The sequence below is a fragment of the Neofelis nebulosa genome, chromosome 7 (genome assembly GCF_028018385.1).
Source record: "Neofelis nebulosa isolate mNeoNeb1 chromosome 7, mNeoNeb1.pri, whole genome shotgun sequence".
Classification (NCBI taxonomy): Eukaryota; Metazoa; Chordata; class Mammalia; order Carnivora; family Felidae; genus Neofelis; species Neofelis nebulosa.
The window spans coordinates 119,556,222-119,574,770 of NC_080788.1; the positions used below are offsets into that span (position 1 = coordinate 119,556,222).

The 18,549-nt window shown below is 35.2% G+C and overlaps 1 protein-coding gene across 10 annotated transcripts in view; it reads right to left on the reverse strand.

Annotated features, from left to right (window-relative positions):
- The window catches only part of NUMB (NUMB endocytic adaptor protein), a 206,550-nt gene that overhangs the window by 43,228 nt on the left and 144,773 nt on the right, over positions 1 to 18,549 (reverse strand). For all 10 annotated transcript variants that reach the window (XM_058739574.1, XM_058739577.1, XM_058739570.1 and 7 more), the window contains one exon: positions 1,889 to 1,963. In XM_058739574.1, coding sequence (XP_058595557.1) covers positions 1,889 to 1,963 — 75 coding nt within the window. The remainder of the gene's footprint in view (positions 1 to 1,888; positions 1,964 to 18,549) is intronic.

The window sequence follows — 18,549 nt, forward strand, 5'->3', positions numbered from 1 at the left end:
AAAAAAACACTTAAGGAGCACCTGGATGGCTCAGTTAGTTAAGTATCCGACTTCGACTCAGGTCATGATCTCACAGTCTCCTGGGATCGACCAGGCCTGGAGCCTGCTTTAGATTCTGTGTCTCCCCCTCTCTCTGACCCTCCCCTGCTCAAGCTCTCTCACTCTCTCTCAAAAAAAACACTTAAGCGGATTCACTGCTCATTAAACTAAATACCATTTCTTAATATATTCTGTACAAACTGAAACCATCCCTAGTTTTCCCTTATTTAGAAAGTGAACATGAAGCCACACCCTGAATTAAAAGACTAGCCTTCTAAGTGTAAGTTATATAAGTTATAAGATTTAATAACTATTTGTAGTTTGCTTCAGGTCTATGTAGTCTATTCACTGATTTGTCTATTGTTTTCGATCATTAGTATTATGATGCTTAAAATATTCTTTAATGACTAGTAGGGCAAATCACTGCATTACTTTAAAAATTCTCTAAGCTAAACTTATTCTTCTAGTGAACTTAGAATTATTTTGTTAAAGAAGAGACTGAATTTATGTTTCTTGGAAAATTACATTACTTAGGCTGTATGTAACTGGAGAATAAACTCAAGTGGACATGACCAATCTATAAATTATAGTTTCACATATCATAATAGATGAATATAATCCCTTTAACATTAATGATGATTATACTAGGAAGGGCTTCAATCATTTAAGAATTTAAATGACCAAAATCTGAGGTAAATGTTATGTATGTGTGTGTATATGTACATGTGTCTACATATTGGTTTATTTTTAGTTTTTTGCATACTATAATCAGTTATTTTTCTCCTTTCCCTTCTACAATAGATTCACAGACATCTGTTCCAAAATATAATAGACCTCTCTAAGTTGGTTGCTTCTTTATTATTGTATCTTTTATATTGAGGGATTACAGAAGAGAGGTCATATGAGATGTACCAAGAAGTAGAAAAGTTTTGATTATTAAGCAAATTGAGAAAAAAAAAAAGCACTCACTAGTAGCCAGACTTGTGACAGCCTACCATACCAGCAAACCTAAAGCAACAAGTATTTAATGCTGTCTAGGGCAGGGCATGCAAAAGTAATGGTTAATGCTTTCATAGCAAAAGGGTAAAAGGCCACCCGTTGGAGAGAAGGAAGGTTGCGAAGAGGATTGTCAGAGTTTATGAAACATTCTTCAAATCTATCCACAATATGATATTAACACTTTACTGCAAACCTTTATGAATTGGGAATCCATTCTCTCCTTTTACTAAATACACAGGCCTGTGCCTGGGATTTGTTTTATGGTATAATAGGCAAAGAAAACATTATGTATCCTGGAAAAGGCCTCTCCATTTCAAGTATGCTCAAGTTTGTGCAAAAGGCAGGGGAAATACACTGTTTATGTTAAAGGAGTATATAGAAGGAAACTGGGGAGTAGTAGCCAAAATAATAAGCCCTCCCCCCAACTGTAAACCTCACTAGCCATCATCACAGGTAACTCTATCTTCTACTTTTTCCTGGAAAGCTGTTTATTGTAGTAAATTTAAAATCAGTAATTAAAACCCAGTTATCACAGTTAAGACACTAACTCTAATAGTTTTCTCTTGGTTTTAGAACATTATTCATCTGTAAGATTTCATACCACTTGTTTAATTTAGGTTCTGAATCAAAAGTAACTTTTGGATAATGTCTGGCCTAAATTGGCAAAATTGGTCTTTATTACTGACATCTTTGGATGACAACATGAGATGCTCTTTATTAGAGAGCCCACATCTTTTGCCTTAAGAGAAATACTGTTATTGGATAGCGAATCATTAAAATTTATTGAGCAAAATCTTTAAAAAAAATATTTCAGCGTATAGATCAACCCTGGCAACCATCAAATACATACAGCTTTCAATCTTTTTACAGCATCTTCACAGATGTGCATTCCTCTTGACTCATCAACTTCTACATGGCCGAGGTACTGTAGAAAAGAAGAAAAAAGTTAGGGTTATTGCTATGCTTATTGAGTAGTTACTATATGGTAAGTATCAGTTGGTAGAAAATTGAATATCAAAATTTCTGCACGTAAGAAACTACTACTATAGAAGAGTTAAGATAATGTTTCTAACCCTCAGTGTCCTCATATAAATGAGATTTAGAATAAATGTCTCAAAGAGCTGTTATAGAGAAGTGAAAAAGTACATGGTAAGCACTAAATGTTACCTAAATCTATCGGATCTGAATATAATAGCCTGTGCTAGACACAGTTACTGTGTCTCTGAACACAAAAAATAATCCTAAAATCAACTGTGTATGTATACATATATAAATACATGTATGTATATGTATACACACATATTGAAAAAGGCACAAATAAAAAGAACAGTTACTCAAAGGATGAAGAGATCACATATTCCTTTTATGGCAAGCATATAAGAGCAGGGCAGAGAACTAAAAAACAAATTTTAAGAGGGCAGTACACTTAAGCTTTAAAAGATGTGTAGAGGGGTTTGTCAGTTTGAGCCCTGAGCTGGGATCTGTGCTGACAGCTCAGAGCCAGGAGCCTGCTTGGGATTCTGTGTTTCCCTCTCTCTCTGCCCCTCCCCCACTCACGCTCTGTCTCTGTCCCTGTGTCTCTCTCAAAAATGAATAAACATTAAAAAAAAATATTTATAAGATGTGTAGAATTTGAAGAGGCAAAAATTGAAAGGCTAGAAAACTATTTCAGGCCAAGAGAATTTAACAAAAGTTATAGGTGTAGAAAAGCATAACTATATATCTGCAAGTATTCCTGTTTGGCTAGAACATGAGGTATATACAGCTGGGAACTTTAATGCTGGAATGTGTCTTTTTATTTATTTATTTATTTATTTATTTATTTATTTATTTATTACAAATGTTTATTTATTTGGAGATAAAGAGAGTGTGTGTGTGAGTGAGGGAGGCGTAGAGAGAGGGAAAGAGAATCCTAAGCAGGCTCTGCACTGTCAACGCAAAGCCCGACAGATGTGGGGCTCGAACTCACACAAACCGTGAGATCACAACCCCAGCCAAAATCAAGAGCTGGACACTTAACCCACTAAGCCACCCATGGGCCCCGAGTCTCTCTTTAATCCTAGAGTCCATAGAGAGCTAATAAAGCTTTTTTTGCAAGGTTACAGTAATGTAATTCAAACTGTACCTTAGCATGGGAATAGGTAAGAGAAAACAGAAGGGATGGTGGGAATATTACAAAAGTACTCTTATTTATGTATTTATTTATTTTGTGACAGAGAGAGAGAGAGAGAGCGAGCGAGAGCGAGCGTGAGCCTTGCAAGCAGGGGAGGGAGAGGGAGGGAGAGAGAGAGAGGGAGTGCGAGCCTTGCAAGCAGGGGAGAGAGATGGAGGGAGAGAGAGGGAATCTTAAGCAGTCTCCATGCTCAGCACAGAGCCTCATGAGCTCCTACAACCCTGGGATCACGATCTGAGCCAAAATCAAGAGTTGGACACTCAACCGACAGAACCTCCTTGGCGCCCCTGAAAGTGCTCTCTTTTAAAAGGAAATTTATGGTCTGGTTCTGGGTTAACATTGAGTAGACCCACTTTTCTCTGTCCAACCCGCTGAATGAAACCATAAAACCTGGACAGAATGCATGGAGCACCTATCTGAGGTCTCTTTTGTAAAGAGTAGAAAAGAAATTCAAGAAGAATACCAGGATCTTAGATATATATTTTTTAATATTTATTTATTTTGAGAGAGAGAGAGAGAATGAGTGAGCAAGCATGGATCTGGGAAGGGGCAGAGAGGGAGAGAGAGAATCCCACACAGGCTCTATGCTATCAGCGCAGAGCCTGATGCAGTGCTTGAACTCACAAAACTGTGAGATCATGACCTGAGCTGTAATCAAGAGCCAGACTCTCAAGATGCCTAGCCGACTGAACCATCCAGGCACCCTAAGGTACTTCTGAACTGGCAGGGAGTTTACCTCCCATTCTCCTCCTCCTTTTTTCCTCCCTCTCTTTTTTGATGCTTCCAGTTTGAACTTAACACAGCCAGAAATCCAAAAGTGAGTGCTGTGGCAAAGAAAGAACTCTGAGGGAAATAAAAAAGAACTCTGGGAAAAGCACTCTAGCTGTGGCTCTAAGATCAGGAGAGAGTATAGGAATCATACTCCCTTTTATTTATGTCTCTTAATTCTTTGTTGTCTCACATCCCAGCTCCCCAAAATATCCTGTGGTGGTGGTGCTGATGGCAGCAATGGAAACTTGCAAGAGCCACACTTCTCAGGGAGGGGAACTTTCCTCCTGGTTAGTGAAACTGTGATTCCAGGAAGATGGGACCAACACCCTTTCTGCTTTTTTCCCCCTTTGTATATCTCCCACCATTTGGCCCTGCATAGAGGTGAAATAGTGGGAACGTATGGGAGAGCAGAACAACAAGAACCCCGGGAAACACAGGCATAGAGTTTAAGTAACTTGCCCAAGGTCACTTAGCTAGTGAATACTCAAACCCAAGCAGCCTGACCACGAACCATCTTATAATGCTCATACGTATGGAATTTTTCATTTTTACTCAAATCTTTCCAATACTGCATAAGTGCATAAAACCAGTGTATTACAATCAATTTAGGAAACTATTTGACTTCAAGTAACTCGAGGCATCAATCATAACGATCATTACCTAAGACCAAAATAATTAAATGTCTGAAGAATTTTAACAGCTATAATTTTGAGTGAACATTATATAAATAGGAAGAATCCTCACTTTTTAGTGAATCAAATGATGTATTATATATAGTTCTAAGCGGAAGGAGTCTAACCTTAGGCCAAATCTGAATAATATGAAATCCAACAAGATAAATCTTTACATATTCTATTTTAGATTGTCAAATGCAACAAATTTTGCCTACAAACTTTATTTTCTAAACACTTTCTATCTAGATCCACATTTAGTTCCACTCTTTGGTTTTATAGATGAGAAACAGTGGTAATGTTTTCTCAAACTCAACATCACTGAATTCATTATGGATACTCAGTATATACAAACAAGGGCCTCAAATTTTAGAGAATTTCTAAACTACTACATTAAAAACAATACATAATAGTGTTTCATATCAATAAGAAAGGATGCTGGTAGCAAATTTTCATGTGTACCTCTGTCTGGCTCAACAAAGGATAACTTTAAGACAGATTCCATATTTATCATCTTTGCTTACCTCTTTTTTCTACTAAGTTAGAACAATTTTACCCCCAAATTATAGGCTATCAGAAAAGTCAAATGTTTGGTGGCTCTGAACTAGCTCTAGATATTCAGATTGACTCACACTCAGAAATAATAAAGTACTCTCTCACTGAAGACTGTTTTCATCATTCAGTTAGATGCAACAGTGATAGGTATATTACACTCAAATTCTGGAAAGCTCTATTTTTCAGCTTAGAAGACAATGATGAATGGACTTTTAAATACCTCCTTGGTTGAATTCAGCTCTAGAAAGGATTGCTTTATTTTCTGTTGATATTTGGCCTTTTTCAAAGTCCAAAAACATAATTTTAATTTTGTGGTCAATAACCAAAGAAAATAAAGCAGTGGAAAAGAGTAAAATCTTAGCAATTGAACTATTTGCATCATTGTTCTGACATTTTAACAAATTCTGGCATCTCATTCTTAGTGCCTTGTCACATATATTAAGTTCTTTTTGTTTCTTTACCCTTAATCACTGACTTAAAATGCCAAATATATATTTTTTTAAATTACATTATCCTGGACTTTCTATTTTGTTCTACTGTTGTGTCTTTCTATTGTGGCACTATAACATGCTATTTTGATCATTACGGTTAATTTAAGAATGCATTTTAACATGGTTTGGCATGGTCACTTTCACTAATTTTTCTCCCATGGAATTTTCCTGGTTATTTCCTATGTTCAATCTTTGTTATCAACTTTGGAATAATTTTGTTCAATTCCTGTCCAAAAAAAACTTTGGTGTTTTAATTAAGATCACCTTAAGTTCATTAGTTAATTTGAGAAAAACTGACATTATAATACTGACCTATTCCATCTAACACTATTTATTCAAGTCTTTTATGTCTCTGAAGTTTTATAGTAGCCTTCAAATATACTCTTGTACATTTCTTTCTAGATTAATAAGTATATTCCATAGCACTGCATCATTTAACATTCCCATCAAAGTGTATGATGGGTTCAATTTCCCTACATGCTCATCAGCACTTTATTTTCTATCATTTTTTAAATTATACCATCCTTTAATAGTTAGTATTAAACAAGTAGTATCTTGTGATTTTGATTTGCATGCTCCTAATGACTAATGATACTGAGTATCTGTATCTTTTTGTGTGCTAATTAGCCATTTGTATATCTTCTTTGGAGAAATACCAATTCATACCTTTGCTCATTTTTTAAAATTTGGCCTATTTATATACTTTTTAAGTTTTATTTAAATTCCAGTTAGGAGTGTAATATTAGTTTCAGATGTACAATATAGTGATTGAACATTTCTATACACCACCCAGTGCTCATCACAAACAAGTACACTCTTTCATCTCTGTCACCTATTTAACACCCCCCCCCACACCTCCCTTCTGGTAACCATTAGCTTGTTCTCTATATTTAAGAGTCTGTTTCTTCATCTGCCTCTTTTTTTTCCCCTTTGCTCATTTGTTTTTTAAATTACACATGAGTGAAATCATATGGTATTTGTCCTTTTTCTGACTTACTTTGCTTAGCATTAATACTACTCTCTAGCTCCATCCACGTCCTTGCAAATAGCAAGATCTTATTCGTTTTTATGGCTAATATTCTATTGCATATATATACCACATCTTTATCCATTTGTCAATCGATGAACAGTGGGCTGTTTCCATAATTTAGATATTGTAGATAAAACTGCTATAAACACCAGAGTACGTGTATCTCTCCGAACTAATATTTTTGCATTCTTTGGGTAAACACCTAGTAGTGCAATTGCTGGATTGTAGGGTAATTCTATTTTTAACTTCCTGAGGAATCTCCACTCTTTTCCAGAGTGACTGCATTAGTTTGCATTCCCAACAGTGCAAGAAGGTTCCCTTTTCTTCACATCCTTGCCAACACCTGTTGTTTCTTGTGTTCTTGATTTTAGCCATTCTGACAGGTGTGAGGTGTTATCTCACTGTAGTTTTGATTTGCATTTCCCTGATGATAAGTGAGGTTGACCATCTTTTCATGTGTCTGTTGGCCATCTGTATGTCTTCTTTGGAAAAATGTCTATCTCTTCTGCCCATTTTTAATTATTCATTTTTGGGGTGCTGAGTTTTAGAAGTTCTTTTTAGATTTTGGATACTAACCCTTTATCAGATATGTTATTTACAAATATCTTCTCCCATTCCATAGGTTGCCTTTTAGTTCTGTTGATTGTTTCCTTTGCTGTGCAGAAGACATTTATTTTGATGTAGTCCCAACAGTTCACTTTTGCTTTTGTTTCCCTCGCCTCAGGAGACGTACCTAGAAAGAATATCCTATGGTCAATGTCAAAGAAATTTACTGCCAGTGTTCTCTTCTAGGATTTTTATGATTTTACATCTTACACTCAGGTCTTTAATCCATTTTGAATTTGTTGTTGTGTATGGTGTAAGAAAGTGGTTCAGTTTCATTCTTTTGCAGGTAGCTGTCCAGTTTTCCCAACACCATTTGTTGAAGAGACTGTCTTTTCCCCCACTGGATAGTCATTCTGGATTTGCTGAAGATTAATTGACTACATAGTTGTAGGTTCATTCTTGGGTCTTCTATTCTGTTCCATTGATCTATGTGTCTATTTTTGTGCCAGTACCATAGTATATTGATTACTACAGCTTTGTAATATAACTTGAAGTTCAGAATTGTGATGCCTTCAGCTTTTTCTTTCATAAGGTTGCTATGGCTATTCAGGGTCTTCTGTGGTTCCATACAGATTTTTGAATAGCTTGTTCTAAGCTCTGTGAAAAAAGTTGTTAGTATTTTGAGAGGGATTCCATTAAATGTATAGGTTCCCTTGGGTGGTATAGACATTTTAGCAATATTTGTTATTCCAACCTATGAGCATGGGATGTCTTTCCATTTGTTTGTGTCATCTTCAATTTCTTTCATCAGTGTTTTATAGTTTTCAGAGTACAGGTCTTTCACCTCTTCAGTTAGGTTTATTCCTAGGTATCCTATTGCTTTTGGTGCAACTATAAATAGGACTGATTCCTTAGGTTTTCTTCCTGCCGCTTCATTATTGGAGTACAGAAATGCAACAGATTTCTGTACACTGATTTTCTATCCTGCGACTTTACTGAATTTGTTTATCAGTTCTAGTAGTTTTTTAGTGGAATCTTTAGGCATTTCTATATATAGTATCATGTCATCTGCAAAGAGTGAAAGTTTTACTTCTTCCTTGCCAATTTGGATGCCTTTTCTTTTTGTAGTCTGATTACTGTGGCTATCACTTTTAGCACTATGTTGAGTAAAAGTGTGAGAGTGCACATCCCTGCCTTGTTCCTGACTGTAGGAGAAAAGTTCTCAGTTTTTCACCATTGAGTATGATGCTAGCTCTGGGTTTTCCATATTTGATACTTGGCCTTTTTTATGCTGAGGTATGTTGCCTCTAAACTTGCTTTGTTGAAGGTAGTTATCATGTATGGATGTTGTACTTTGTCAAATGCTTTTTCTGCATTTATGGGAATGATCAAAGTTTTTACCTTTCTCTCTCTTTTTTATCTTTCTCTTATTGATGTGATATATCATGTTGATTGATTTGCGAATACTGAACCACACTTGCAACCTAGAGGAAAAAAAATCTCACTTGATTAGGCTGAATATTTTTAATGTATTGTTGGATTCAGTTTGCTAGTATTTTATTGAAAATTTTTGCATCTATGTTCATCAGGGACATTGGCTTGTAGTTCTCTTTTTTAATGGTGTCTTTATCTGGTTTTGGTATTGGGGTAATGCTGGCCTCACTGAATGAATTTAGAGAATTTCCTTTCTTTTCTATTTTTTGGAATAGTTTGAGAAGAAAAGGTATTAACTCTTCTTTAAATGTTTGGTAGAATTCACCTGTGAAGCCATCTGGTCCTGGACTTTTGTTTGTTAGGAGTTTTTTTTTTTTATTACTAATTCAATTTCTTTGCTGGTTATCAGCTTGTTCAAGTTTACTTTCTGTTTCAGTTCTGGTAATTTATATGTTTATAGGAGTTAATACATTTCTTCTAGGTCTTCCAATTTGTTGGCATATAGTTTTTCAAAATATTCTCTTATAATTTTATTTCTGTGGTGTTGGTTGTTATTTCTTCTCTCTCATTTGTGATTTTACTTATTTGGGTCCTTTCTCTTTTCTTTTTGGTAAGTCTGGCTAGAGGGGGTGCCTGGGTGGCTCAGCTGTTTAAGTGTCCAACTCTTGATTTTGGCTCAGGTCATGATCTCACAGTTGATGAGATTGAGCCCTGCAGAGCCTGCTCAGGATTATCTCTCTCCCTCTCTCTCAAGGTTTATCAATTTTGTTGATTTTTTTCAGAGAACCAGTGCTCCTGGTTTCATTGATCTATTCTATTGTTTTATTAGTTTCTATATATTTTTGCTCTAATCTTTATTATTTCCTTCCTTCTGATGGCTTTAGGCTTTGTTTGTTCTTCTCTTTCTAGCTCCTTTAGGTGTAGGGTTAGGTTGTTTATTTGAGATTTTTCTTGCTTCCTGAGGTGGGCCTGTACTGCTATACACTTCCCTTCTTAGGAAAGTTTTGTTGCACCCCAAAGGTTTTGAACTGTTGTATTTTCATTCCTTTGCTCATTTTCTAACTGGGTTGTATGCCTTTAAATTTTTGAGTTGTAAGAGTTCTCATTATATTCTAGGTATTAAGCCTTTATCAAATACATGATTTCCAAATATTTTCTCCTATTCTGTATATTGTCTTTTCACTTTCTTGAAAACATCCTTTGTGCAAAACTTTCAAATTTTGATGAAGTTCAATATATCTATTTTTTCTTTTGTTGTTTATGCTCTTGATGTCCTATTTAAGACTCTGTTACCATATTTAAAATCATGAAGATTTACCCCTGTGCTTTCTTCTATGAATTTTATGGTTATTACTCTTATATTTAGGTCACTGATTCAGTAAGTTAATTTTTTACATGGTTTAAGGTAGAGCTCTAACTTCATTCTTTTAAATGTGAAAATCCTAGGGCGCCTGGGTGGCTCAGTTGGTTGAGTGACCGACTTCGGCTCAGGTCATGATCTCACAGTTTGTGAGTTCGAGCCCTGCGTCGGGCTCTGTGCTGACAGCTCAGAGCCAGGAGCCTGCTTCTGATTCTGTGTCTCCCTCTCTCTCTGCCCCTCCCCACTCATGCTCTGTCTCTGTCTCAGAAATAAATAAACATAAAATTTTTTTTTTTAATGTGAAATCCAGTTGTCCCAATGGATGCAATGGATGACAATTCTTTCCCCCTTGAGTGGACTCTGCACCCTTGTCAAAAATCAATTGGACAAAAATATATCAGACTATATTTGATCTATCTTATTTGCTTCTTCAATCTGAGGATTCAAATACTGCTTTAAATGAATTCATCTTCCTCTCTCCTCCTGTAGCTCCCATTAGGCCTGGAAGTTCTACTGGCCTTTTTAATTTGTTCATCCATGTTTCCTCATCTCGTTTTCATATTTTCTCTTTATCATCTTGTGCTGCATTCTGGGTAACTTTATTAAATCTACCTTCCAGTTTACCAATTCTCTTTTCAGCTAGGTCTAATGCACTATTGAATCTATCCACCAAATACAATCTCAGTAACAGTATTTTTCATTTTAAGAAGCTCAAATTTGATTCTTTGTCAGATTTAATTCCTTTTTTTTCTTATTTTTTTCTTATGGTTTGAATTTTTGTATGTCTCTAATGATTTTATATATACATATTTTAGAGTGTCCTCTATAGTCTATCAATTCAAGTTCTTACAGAGCTAATCTTGTCCTTTATTGTATAATCCTTATTATAACTGCTGATCATTTCCATATATGATTTATAACTTACTTTTTAAACTGTAAGTTCATCCTCACTGAAGCTCAATTTCACTGAGGGAAATTCATGCATTCTGGAATATGGAGTGGTTTTACATTTGCTTCTAAAAGATACCCCAGGTGTATCAGTAGCCTAAGACCTATTGTAATTAATTTGAGGATTCTTACATCATGCAGGTTTTAGCATCTGAAGTCCAAATCCACAGTTTCAGTTTTTCCTTAGAGACTCCTTTTTTTCACCCAGGATCTGAGCAGAGGCACGATTCTGCTTTTTAATTTTTTTGTTTTGTTTTTTGCTTCTTCTCTTAGTTCTCTATTTCACTGATTATAAAGCCCACTGAAGTTTCTGGTTCTATGCTGGTTTCTCAGTTCTGATGCTCTGGTTTTTATAAGTCCAGGACTTTTAGAATGAATGTTAAAACCAAAGGCTCTAGCTCACAAATCATCTACCTCCTAGGTTGTACCATGCCAGCATAATTACTGCTGTGTTTGCAAATTCCCTCTTAATTTCTGGTAACTGGAGAGATCTGTCTTTATTGAAAGCTCAGATGTGTTTTAAGAGAAAAAGGTTGTTTATAAATGTATTCAGCATTTCTAGATATTTGTATTGGGAATATTTCTATGTTAGCTTAATACACTTTTTGCAAGAATGAAAACACCTGTCATATTTTTCAACAAAACTGTTTTTGCTATCTATTGATTTTAGTATATCTTGTAGGTAGTCAAAATACTGGAGTTTCCTATAATTTTAAGCAGTTTTTTGGTTGATTCTCTTGGTTTTTCAAAGATAACATCTGCAGAAACAAATAAGACAAAAAAAAGTCTTGATTTCCCACTTTTATAACTTTTATTTTCTTATCCAAAGGTACTTATCACCATTTCTAAATCAGTGTTGAATAACAGTCCTATGTAAGAGCAACCTTGGGGTGCCTGGTTGGCTCAGTTGGTTAAGCTTCTGACTCGTGATTTCAGCTCAGGTCATGATCTCATGGTTGTGAGATTGAGCCCTACATCAGGCTCCACGCTAGACATGGAGCCTGCTTAAGATTCTTTCTCTCCCTCTGCCCCTCCCCTACTCACTCTCTCTAAAAAGAAAAAAAGAAAAGAAAAAGAAAAAAGAAGAAAAGAAAAGAAAAAAGGAGCAACCTCATCATCCTCCCAAATTCAGTGGAAATATTTCACCATGTATGACCCTGGGACAGTTTTTTACTCATTTAAAGAATGTATTATTCTATTCCTATTTTGCTAAGAAGATTTATTGGGATTGAATAATATTTTAAACTGTAAAAAAAAATTGAGATGTAATCCACATCACATAACCATTTCAAAGTGAATAATTCAGTGGCACTTAGTACATTCAGTGCTGTGCAATCACCGCCTTTATCTAATTCTAAAAGAAAAACCACAAGAAAAACCTGTACACATTAAGCATCTACTACCTGTAGCAGCACTTTCCCGAAGCCCCTTAGCAACCAATAACCTGCATTCTGTCTGTATGGATTTACCTAATCTGGATATTTCATATAAACGAAATCATACAATATGTGATCTTTTGTGTCTGGAGTATTTCACTTAGCAAGTTATTTTTGGGGTTCACACATCGTAGTATATAGGAGAACTTCATTACTTTTTATAGCTGATACATACAATATTCCACTGTATGTATGTACCATAGTTTGTATATCCATTCTTCCACTGAGGGATATGTGGGCTGTTTCTACCTTTTGACTTTATGAATAGTGGTGGTATAAACATGAATGAATGTACACGTATTTATTTGAGTTTTCCCTTCTTTGAGGGTATATACCTAGCAGCAGAATTGCTGAGTCCTATGATAACTCTATGTTTAGCTTTTTGAGGAACCACCAAACTGCCATCCACAGAAACTGAACCATTTTACTTTCCCACTAGTAACGTATAAGGATTCTGGTTTCCCCACATCCTTACCAAAACTTATTTTCCTTTTTTTTTTTTTTTTTTAAAGGAGAACCATCCAAGTGGGTGTGATGTGGCATTTCATTGTGGTTTTGATATGTATTTCCCTAATACCTAATGATGCTGAGTATCTTTTCATGTACTTGTTGGCCATCCGTACATCTTCTTAGGAGAAATTTCTATTCCAGTCCTTTGCCTATTTTTAAATCATGTTCTTTTATATATTCTAAATACTAGACTCTTATCAAACATGTGATTTCCAAATATTTTCTCCCATTCTGCAGTTTTTTAATCTTCTTGATAACTTCCTTAGTGCACAAAAATTTTACATTTTAATTAAGTCCAGGTTATCTATTTTTTCTTTTGTTGCCCATGGTTTTGATGTCTTTTCTAAGAATCTATTGCCAGATCCAAGGTCATGATAATTTACCACTAAGTTTTCTTCTACGAATTTTATGGTTTATAAGACTTAATAGCCTTATATTCCTTAAAAAATTTTTTTAATGTTTATTTATTTTTGAGAGCGAGAGGGGGGGCAAGAGAGAGAGAGACAGACAGACAGACAGACAGCACCAAGTGGGGGAGGGGCAGAGAGAGAGGGAGACACAGAATCCGAAGCAGGCTCCAGGCTCTGAGCTATCAGCACAGAGCCCGATGCAGGACTAGAACTCAGGAACAGTGAGATCATTACCTGAGCTGAAGTTGGACGCTTAACCAACTGAGCTGCCCAGGTGCCCCTATTCTTATATTCTTATATTAACTTTTAAGTTAATTTTCTGTACATAGTGTAAGGTAGAGGTCTGGCTTCATTTTTTTTTTCAATGTGGAAATCAAGTTGCTCCATCACCATTTGTTGAAGAGACCATTCTTTCCCCATTGAATGGTCTTGGTACCCTTTTCAAAAATCAATTGGCCACAGATGTATAGGTTTATTTCTGTACTCTCAATTCTATTACATTGTTTTATACATCTATCCTTATGTCAGTACGACATTGTTTTGATTATTATAGATTTGTACTAAGTTCTGAAATCCACAAGTGTGTATCATTCAACTTTGCTTCCATTTCAATGATGAAGTCCTTTTCTTAGGTTCATCAATGTGATGAACTATATCAAATTTCCTAATACTGAATTATTTGTGGATTCTTAAGTTAAACCTTACTTTGGTCTTTATTATACTTTTAGATCCCACTTGTTCTATTTTTCTGCCTACTTTTTCATCTATATTTATAAGTGGAACTGGTCTATGGTTTTCTTTTTGTTTTATGCTATCTTTGTTATATCAGGATTCTGTTAATGCCATAAAAAAATCTGGAAACCATTCTTTCCTCCCCCAACCCCCATATGCTCTGGTATAGTTAAAGAGCATAAGAATTATTCTTTGAGGTTTTGAAAGAATCAACCTGTGTAACCATCTATAATCTTTTTGGGGAGATAGTTTTGGGTTTTAAAAACACTATTTCCTTCATGGTTACAAGCCTATTCAACTTTTCATTTTCTACTATAATTAATTTTAGTAATATATATTTTCCTAGAACATTCTTTTTTTAAAAGAAGAGGAGGGAGGGGCAGAGAGGAAAGAGGAGAGACCTGACGCAGACCCTGTGCTGATAGTAGACAGCCTGATGTGGGGCTCCAACCCACAAACTGTGAGATCATGACCTGAGCCGAAGTTGGACACTTAACCGACTGAGACACCCAGCGCCCCCTTCCTAGAACATTCTTAATCTAAATTTTCAAATTTATCACCATAAACTATATAATGTTCACATAACTTAAATCTGTGATTGGGTCTCCTCACTTTCTTATCTCTAGTATTATATAGCTGTGTTTTCTTTCTTTTTCTTTATTAGGACTCGTTCCTAATACTATATCCAAGTCACTTAATCCCTGTTTCCATTTTTTATTAACAATAAAATGACAAAGTAGGGTTTTATGGTCGCTGAGTTACCTTTAGGTGTTGAGATATGAATATAGGTTTCCAAGTGTTTCCAGAGGATTTTATTCTATCATTGTGGTGACTTCAACTGATCTCTTATGGGTATTTATCCCGGTAAAAAAAGGGGGGGGGGCAGGGAGACTTAATGGAAAGGAGAGAACAAAAATATCTCATATATGGAATGACTCTTAGCTGCAAAATCTATTTTGGAAATGTGGAGATGGAAATCAGTGTTGTGCTTTACTAGACTATGAGAAAAACATGCCCATTGAAAAAAACATTTTTAAAGAGGTCTCTTTTCTTTTCTGAGACACTATCTCACTGAAGAATTGCAGCTGACTTGTGTTTTAATGGCTAAAATATTTGACACTGGGACTTCTTTTGTCTGTATGCCTTTTCCAAACTCCCTCTGAGTAAGGGACTTTTATTCACAAAAATGTACTTTACAAAAACTAGTATGTGGAATTTCATTCTTGGATGAATTAGGTCATTTTTCCTTCTCCTGAAAAAATTATTCAAATAGATTTCCCCCCTTATTTTTGGTAATGTTAGCTATGAGAAGAAATGCGGAGTTCTGATGTGAAAGACTACGTAGTCAACACTTCCCAACATTAGCAAAAAGTAACATAATGATTAATTTACAAGAAAGTGTAAGGCACATTATCAGGTATACATGTCCAGTATTATATAGCAAATATAGGATGTAGATGTGTTGAACATGATATCAAAATTTGTTTCAGGCCTTTAATCAAAGGAGAGTAGTTAAGTCAAATTAAAATGGGTTACTTTTACATATAATTTTGGAGTACAATTACATTTGAACAAGTCATCTGACCTAAATATATGCATTAAATCTAATCACAGAAGTTTAAAGCTGAAAAGAACTTAAAGAGATTCAGAAACTTTACCTTTCAAATGTGGCACGGAGTGTCAAAAAAGTTAAGTGATTTACACAAAGTCATATAACTAGTAAATTAACAGAGCCAGGAATAGAACTTTGATCTTTTCACTTCTAGATCTTTCTTCCTTCAACTATCTCACTATCTTCTGTTTACTATCTCACATTACCTCTGCAACTTTGCTATTCAAATAATGGTTTATAGTTTACTGGTCTTACATACATTAACTTAATGCTAGTCTACTTAAAAAAAAAAAAGAAAGAAAGAGAGGTTGATCAAATAGGAATAGTCATCCATTTTGGCAATGTTGTTTATGGCTGAAGTGGGTGGGGGGCATTCTTCCTCAGAGCTCAATATTTCCTTCATAAATGAAATTACCCCGACTTTCCTAGTAACACTATAGTACTGCTAACCAAAGAGTAGATATGGGGGATTTTGCTTTATAAAAATATTATAGCTGATAAGTAAAGAAAGGATGACAGAATTAAAGTATCACCATTTTGCAACTTAATGATTTAATAATCCCAGGCAATGATCATGAATGGTTACTGATATCACAAAAAGATAATCAGCTATTGTGCGTCTCCTGATCATAGCCCACAACACCAATGAAGTATTCCTGGAAAAACAAGCAAGCAAGCAAGCAAACAAACAAACAAACACAATCTAAGCTAAATCTGATCAAGCCTTTAAGAACCAACCCACAAAAATTATAGGAAACAGGGCGCCTGGGTGGTTCAGTCGGTTAAGCGTCCGACCAGCTCAGGTCATGATCTCAGGGTTCATGGGTTAGAGCTCTGCATCTGGCTCTGTGCTGACAGCTCAGAGCTTGGAGCCTGCTTCGAATTCTATGTCTCCCTCTCTCTCTGCCTTTTTCTGACTCACACTCTGTGTCTCTCTCTCTCTCACAAAAATAAACAAAACATTAAAAAAAATTTTTTTTAATTACATGAAACAGAGGAACATGTTAAACAGAATGAATTTTTGGCATTTTCAATTTGCTGAAGAGTGAAGAATTAGAGTTCCAGACCAACTAGATTAACAGGTTTCAGTGAACACCAAAGTATCTCAAGTCAAATGCCAAAAAGAATTCCCTAAAAGTAGAAGTAAACCCGAAGTAGACAGAGCCTTCTTAAAACTGTAATCCAGCTTCTCTTAATATAAAACCAGACAAGGACATTATGAGAAAGAAAAATTACAATCCATTCAGGATCAAAAGTATAGATGTGAAATTTTTGAACAAAGTATTAGCAAAGAGAATCCAGAAATATACTCAGTAAACTCAACTTGATTGAGTACCTATAATGATCAAGTTGAGCTTATTCCAGGAATGTAAGGTTAACTATTCAAAAAATCTACTAAGTATAATTTACTACCCAACAGAATTAAAGATAAAGATTATATAATCTCTATAGGTACAGAATACACTTCTGATAAAACCTAGTTTCCACTCATAATTTAAACTATTTTTTAACCAAGAACAGAAGGGAACTTGTTTAATCTGATAAACTGTGGCAAGATTGGGAATGAGGTAAGAATTCTTGTTATTACCAATTCTACTCAGAGTTATATATCAGTCCCTGACCAATGAAACAAAGGGACAAAAAAACTTTTAAGTATGTATAAGAAATACAATAATTATTCAGAGATAATATAACTGTATTAGTAAAAAACCCAAAGGAATATACAAATAAATTATTAGAATTAATAAACGAGTTTAGAAGGACTGTAGATATAATTTCAACATACAAAAGCCAATTGTATCATTTCACAGTATATACAAATATTGAATCATTATGTTGTACATCTGAAACTAACATAATATGTCCATTATATTTCAATTTTTTAAAAAGTCAATTGTATTTCTATAACAGCAATAAGCAGAAAATGAAATTTTGAAAAAGATACCAATAACAGAATCAAAACTAAATGCCTGATGTCATCCTTCATTCATGAATCTATTCTTCTAACAACGTCTTTCCTAAAATAATATGGCAACTCTACCCTTCCAATTGCTCAGATCAAAAACCTTGGTACTAGGGATGCCTGGGTGGCTCAGTCAGTTAAGCATTGGATTTCTGATTTCAGGTCAGGTCATGATCCCACAGTTCGTGAGTTCAAGCCCTGAGTTAGGCTCCTTGCTAACAGCAGGAGCTCACTTGGGATTCTCTCTCTGCCCCTCCTGTGTGAATGCTCTCTCTCTCTCAAAATAAACAAACAAACTTAAAAAAGAAAAAACACCTTGACACTATCTTTGATTTCTCTTTCTCCTTGTCAACACTTCACAAATTTAATAAATCAACAAATACTACCAGCCCTATCTACAAAATACACGCAGAATCTAATCCCTTCTCACCACTTTCAGTACTATCACCCTGATGTAAGCCATCATCATCTTTCAGGTCTGGATTTTCATAACAGCCACTTAACTGGTCTCTCTGCTTTCACCCTTGCTCTTCTCTACAGTAGATTCTTAGCACAAGAGTCAGAGTAATCCTTTTACAATCTAAGTTATATAATGTCACTCCTCTGCTCAAATGTCTCCAGTGGCTTCTCATTTCACTCTAAATAAAAGCCAAAGTCCTTAAAATGGTCTTATAAGACTCTATACCACTGGTTTTTTCAAAGGGGTGTGTTCAGGAAATATATGGAGGCATTTTTGGTAACAGTGACTTGGAAAGTTACTCATAGGTATTGTGCACAGATGATACCCTGCTTCCTGTATGACATCTGACTGGGCTACTGGGCATTAGTATCCATTTTAAGTGAATGGATAAAAAACTTACTTGTAATTA